Below are 6,259 nucleotides of genomic sequence, written 5' to 3'. Positions count from 1 at the left end.
GGGGCCAGCAATATAGCAAGGCAGAATTAGAAAGTACCTCTTCCAGCTGCCTGCAGGTAAGTTTATTGAGGGGTGGGGGTGGGGGGAGAGGGCATAGGTGACGCTTAGGGGAGCGAATTGAAGTGGCTATTGAGAGAGGGCATGTGGGGCAGGGTTGGTGGCTGGGGCTGGGAGCACCTCCCAGCCTGGGTGGAAATGTGCAGCCAAGGGGCTTGGCTGGGGGAATGGGTCAGAGTTATGGGTGGCTTCTCTGGGAGAATGGCAGGGGGCTGGCTCCATGCTGTTGCATGCACTCTGTGGGGGAGGGGTCCATGGGGGGGTCACATGACCCCAGATTTGTGCCCAGGGTGGGGGAGGATGTAGGCTACCTGCTGCTGACTCTTCCCTGCTGCCCTCTCCTTGAGGGCCTCTGTGACCCAGCGGATGGGACCTAGCACAGGATGGCAGAGTGGGGAAGGGAGGCTCAGTGCTGCCGCTACCATCACTGGGACCTCCACACCAGCCATGCTGTCAAGGTAAGGCACACCCTATCTGCTCAGCAGCAGTGGGGGGCACAACTCTGCGCTGCTTTCCCAGCTGCTGGCTGGGCAGGGGGATGCTTCATCATGGCGGCATGGCTGGTGTAGGGCTTCCAGAGGTGGTGGCAACAGCACCCAGCTTCCCTGTTCCATTCTACCTCTCCTGCTGGGTCCGGCGGGTGGGCCATAGAGGCTTCTAGGGGAGGGCAGCAGGGCGGGGAGCCCCAAGCCCATAGCAGGCAGCCCACATCCTCCCCCACCCTCCACAGGCTCCACTCCAGCTGTGCTGCCCACAGGGGGTGGGGCACTCCACTCCGGCCACACCAGGTGCCAGGTTCTGTAGCCCTGGCATGCTGTGGACCCGCTCCAGTAGGGTTGGGGGGTGGAGGGCACTGGGACAGGAGTAAGTGACACCAGTAGGGCTGGGGAAGCTGTCAGTTGGGAGTGAGTAACACCAGCAGGGCCAGGGGGCTGTGGGTGTGGAGTGAGGGGCCAGGACAGGGCACCAGAGTATCAGGGTTGCTCAGCACCATAAAGCAGCAGGGTGGGGGACAGCTGCAGTTGGACTCATGTCTTGGTGAGTGAAGGGGGCAGGGGGCATTCTGATTTTCCATGATAAAAAAACCAAAATCAAATGCCAAAATATATAGGTATTCAGAATTTATTTTATTATAATGATTGAGCCACTAGTAGGCTTCCAAATTTTCAAAGAATTTGAGATTTTTAAACAGAGAAAACCAGGATCCATGCTTATCAGTCTAGCTCTACACCATAACCAAGAGCTCCAGGTTTCCCCTTGGCTTTTGCTGCTTGTGGGATGCCCATGCAGTGTAGTGGTGGGGGCTCCTTTTAATTTCTCCTTGATGCATTTCATTTTATGCTAATGTATGCATATAACTTTGCAAAGAATCATTACATTATATAACCTTATTAAATGCAATCTGATATTGGACATAGTATATCAGTAGGATATCCTCTATTTTGAATGCCTCATTTTTTAGCTTAAAAGGAAAACTTTGAGGGGGTGGTTTTTCTGTTTAGTTCTGAGGTTTTTTGTTTTGGGTGGGGGTTGACATGCGAGAGCTAGCTGTTGACTTAGACAGTACTTAAGGATTGTGGGTTTTAAGTTTGTATTAAAGACATCAACAAATTGTAGATCTGTATGAAAGGTTTCCAATGGCATTTAATTTTATTTACTCATTTCCTTGCAAATTTACAAGGACACTGTCTGTTAAGTGAAACTTTGGACTCCATGTGAATTAGCTACATTTTCCAGCGTGGTAGAGGCTGAAGACCTGTTGATTAAAATACTGTTCCTGTGCATTTGATAAACCCTCTGGGAGGGGAGCTTCAGTCCTAACATACTCTGTCACTAAGATTACTGGTTCAAATTTAACTTAATTTTTAATGATAAATAGCAACATATTTTAATATACTCATGTATATGATGATGGCCACCATTTTGGCTGCTGCTGCTTCTCGAGTCTCTACACCACATTTTGACCATTTTGTTACATATGCTTGTGCTCATTTGTTGTATTTTGTGAGATCTTTCAGTGTATATTTGCCTTCAAGCAGCAGGTATTGCATAGTCTGAGGCTCTGTGCCACAGTCAAAGGTGGTTGAACTAGTGATATAGCCTCACTTCTTCATTAGTTCCTTGGAGTGTCCAGCTCCGGTGCATAGGCGGTTGAGACATTGCCACCTTTGCCCTGGTTTGTCAGCCCCTGGTGGTAAAGACTCAGCCACTGGAATGTATATATTTTTTTGCTGTTAGGTATTTTCTTCAGCCTTTTGTTCCGTATCTGTAGTCAAGAGGTTGGGTGCTGGTGAGGAAGCTCCTGTGTGACTTCAGATGTTAATGTGCTGTGGAATGGTTTTACAGTGGGTGTCTCAAATCTTCCTCTTGGGGAATTCTAGTGCCCTAAACTCCAGTCTTCTGTAGAGGAGTTGGAAAAACCTGTTGTTTTTTTTTTTCCTTTGGCTTCATAGTGTTATCCAGGGAATCATTCAGGTTTAATGACCCTTGTTTTCTGGTTTGAAAGAAACATGACACAACCCTGACAGCAGGTGGTGGATTCCACAGACGCTAAACATTTATGTTATATAAATTGTTTAATTTCTGCTACAGTTCAGCAAGTTACACATCAGGCTTCTTGTCTATATAATATGGCTTTTGTCGCTATACCAGCTGGTATAGTTGTGGCAACAGAATTTCCTTTTTGGAGATGTATCAGAAATGGAGCATGAGCTGTAATCAGGAGTTTAAATGTCAAGACAATTTTTATATGGTATTAAGGAAAACTTAAATTTGTAATCTACATTCTTTTAAGCTCTGTTTCCTTAGTATGTTGATTTTTATTAAAAAAAAAAAAAAAAAAGTCTTTTAACATTTGGAAATACAGAAAGCTTTCAGTGTCAGAGTAACCACTTAATGGTAGTAACCAGTTAATTGCAGATTTCTATCAATGTTTAAGTATACTAGAAAAGAGTGGACATTTTAGAGTAGACCAGTAGTGAACCCAAACTCCCATTGATTTATTTTATTTATTTATTTTTTAAAGAAAACTAGCCTATGTAATCGCCCTCATTTCTGCATCATTGTTTTGCGCAACTGGATTGAATTTTGTTTTATAATGTCTGTTTGTTTCTAAATTGAGTAGAATTATAGCTTCCAACGAAATGGTTTTAGGCCTTGGCTGATGGTAGTAATTTTTTGCCCACTTATTATTCTGGAGACCACTTTAAATGATTTACTTAAACACACAAAAACAAATTAGTCCCCAATTTCATGTTTTCATGCTACTTTTTTATATTGCGATTCCAGGAGGGTTATAATTCAGTAATTAGCAATTCAGAGTAAATTAGTAATTTAGAGTAAATAGTTTTTACATGTACACATTTACTCTTTCTCTTTTTCGCCAAGATGTAAAGTAAGATGTACTATAAACCAGGGGTAGGCAACCCTTGGCTCTGGCATGCTCTGGCATAACCCTTGGGGCAAACAGTAGGGAAGGGGCTGGGGCTGCGCTGCCACAATGAGGATCAGGCCTCTCATGGCTCCCCCACCACCCACCCCTGGCATACCAACATCTTACAAGTCGAGGTTGTGGGTGTTTTTGGCACTCTGCCCAAAAACATTGTCAACCCCTGCTACAGACCTATTTTTTTACTTTTTACCTTCTCTATTACTGGCATGTTGTTGTTGCTGTTGTTAATATTGCTATTTATTAATAACACCACTATTTGTTGTTTATTTTAGGTTCCATCCGTGAAGAGAATGGAATAAGGTGGCATGTTTGCCCATATTGCTCTAAAGAATTTAAAAAACCCAGTGATCTAGTGCGTCACATTCGCATTCATACTCATGAGAAGCCATTCAAGTGTCCCCAGTGTTTCCGCGCCTTTGCTGTAAAGAGTACCCTTACAGCACACATCAAAACGCACACTGGCATTAAAGCCTTTAAGTGTCAATGTTGTATGAAATGCTTTTCCACCTCAGGAAGTTTAAAAGTTCATATTCGTCTACATACAGGTAAGTGCTTCATAGTTATTCCTATGGTCTTTATGATGTGGGAGAAAAGTCTGGGAATAGCGGAACAAAATAAGGCCCTTAAATCTTAACACCTTTATCTTAATAGATATCCTTAAGTATCCTTAAATCTTTAAAAATACCTAATAGAATGAGGCACTGTTTGCTTCTTATGAAAAATAATTTAATAACCATTTAAATCCTTACCCCTATCGCATTATTGTATTGTCGACTTTTTTAAATATTTTAATTTGTGTTCATGGCTCCAGTTCCCATTTGTGTTTAACATTTTATATTATGAATAGTTTTGTATTTTATAGTTACTATAAATAATTTGTATACTGAGAATTATGTACTTTGCATGCTGCTTATACTGTTTTAGCATTATAGGATCAAGCAAACGGACAATTTTGTTCAATTATAATTACAATTGTCATGTGCTTTTAAAGACTTTCATTGTGAACAATACGTGTAGTGTAAGATAACGAATTTTTAGAAAATGATGCTGAATGGTGTGCTTGAGAACTCATTTTAAAATTCTTATGTCTTAATATTGAATTATAGAAATGAAGGGACATCAAGGTTCATTTAGTTCATCTCCCAGTATATATATAGCCAGGGTGTCAAACTCATCCTGAGCCCCAGACTGGATTCACATGGCCAGCAGCAGGGGTGAGAGGAGGACCAAGCTGCTGCCAGTGGGCATGTCCAGCCAGGGCTTAAGGGCTCTGAATTCTGCAGCAAACCACATCTCTTAACCACACCCCCAACTTCAGGTGGCTTGGCAAGCCTGACAGAACAGGTTCATGGGTCATCTGTTTGACACCCCTGATAATACAGGATTTGCAATCCTTAATTAACCTGGATGAGTGCCTACCAGCCTCTTTTTGAAAATCTCCAAAGAAGAAATAAAGGAGGTTTACACAACTTCCCTAGGAAACTCATCCCATTGTTCTTCTGGTTTTACAATTAAAAAACTTCCAAGACGTAATTTAAATCTGCCTTGCCTATGGCCTTGCATCCCACCTTCTGAAGCAAGGGAAACAAAATGAGGGGAAAATGTTCTTTCAAATATTTGAAAACTGCTATTATATTTTCTGTCCCATCCTGCTGTCTCTCTTTCTCTGAACTAAACATACCTAAATCTTTCAACCAACCTCATATGGCTTACATTCTTGTTAAATTGTGGGACCCCACCCTGTGTGCAGAGTAGACTAGCTAAGTAGAATGGTACTGTAGTGTCTCACTTATACTGATTATTATATCTATTAATATATACCATTTGTTTTCTCTATGATAGCACAGTATTGCTAAATCATATTGAATCTATGGTCCAGCATAATTTCTAAATTACTCTTAACTGGTTGGATGGCAGTGCAGACATTCTTCTTCCAACTTGTATAGGTGCATTTGGTTTTTCTTCCCTTATACCTTATATGTGTCTGTTGAATATCATTTTGTTTCTGTCTAGTTCTCCATTTCAGCAAAATGTCTTTTAAATTTTAATCCTATCCTTCAAAGTATTTTGCAGCTTTCAGTTTTGTTATCTGTAAATTAGTTGCCATATACTATCTTTCTTTACATCCAAGTTGTTAATAAAAATGTTAAACAGTACTAACCCCTGTGGAATGAATTTGAATCTTCCTGCCAGCCTGATGGTAACATTTGCGGTTCTTGAACGAATTCTGTATCCACTTAATGGTAATTTGGTTTGACCCACATTTCTCCAGTTCATTTAAGTGGGACTGAGTCGAGCCATATTTAAAACAAGCATATGGCCATCTCATCTCTCTTATTCATCAAAACAGTTTTTCTGGAAAAGAAGGAAATTTAAATTTGTTTGACATTCTTTGTGTTTAACAAATACTTCTTGACTTCTAGTGATCACCTTTTTATCCTCCAAGTATTTACAAATTTAATTTTTTTACTATTTGCTCTCAGTACTTCCCAGGTATTGAAGTCAGGTAAGCTAGTCTGTAAGGGCACTGGGACACATGGGAGGTGGCGGGGGACACAACCCAGCGCTTTACTGGAAGAAGAATCACATCAGTTTGACCTCATTCAATCAGCTATTAGATAAAAGCACCAAAAAGCCCAGCTGAAGCACATAAGCTATACAGGCACTAGGCGAGCCAGGTCAAACTGATGCAGTTCCTCTTCTGGGCACGCTCTGTGTTGACCTAAAAGTAAAGCTCTGAGTTGTTTTGTT

At 41.6% G+C, this 6,259-nt stretch overlaps 1 protein-coding gene across 4 annotated transcripts in view; it reads left to right on the top strand.

The window, feature by feature from the left end:
• ZNF236 (zinc finger protein 236) overlaps window positions 1-6,259 on the top strand; it is a 161,215-nt gene that overhangs the window by 64,755 nt on the left and 90,201 nt on the right. For all 4 annotated transcript variants that reach the window (XM_019524222.1, XM_019524231.1, XM_019524238.1 and 1 more), the window contains one exon: window positions 3,781-4,053. In XM_019524222.1, coding sequence (XP_019379767.1) covers window positions 3,781-4,053 — 273 coding nt within the window. The remainder of the gene's footprint in view (window positions 1-3,780; window positions 4,054-6,259) is intronic.

Source organism: Gavialis gangeticus, unplaced genomic scaffold (genome assembly GCF_001723915.1).
Source record: "Gavialis gangeticus isolate Ggan-Ray unplaced genomic scaffold, GavGan_comp1, whole genome shotgun sequence".
NCBI classification, from domain to species: domain Eukaryota; kingdom Metazoa; phylum Chordata; order Crocodylia; family Gavialidae; genus Gavialis; species Gavialis gangeticus.
This window is presented reverse-complemented; position numbering and strand designations above follow the sequence as displayed.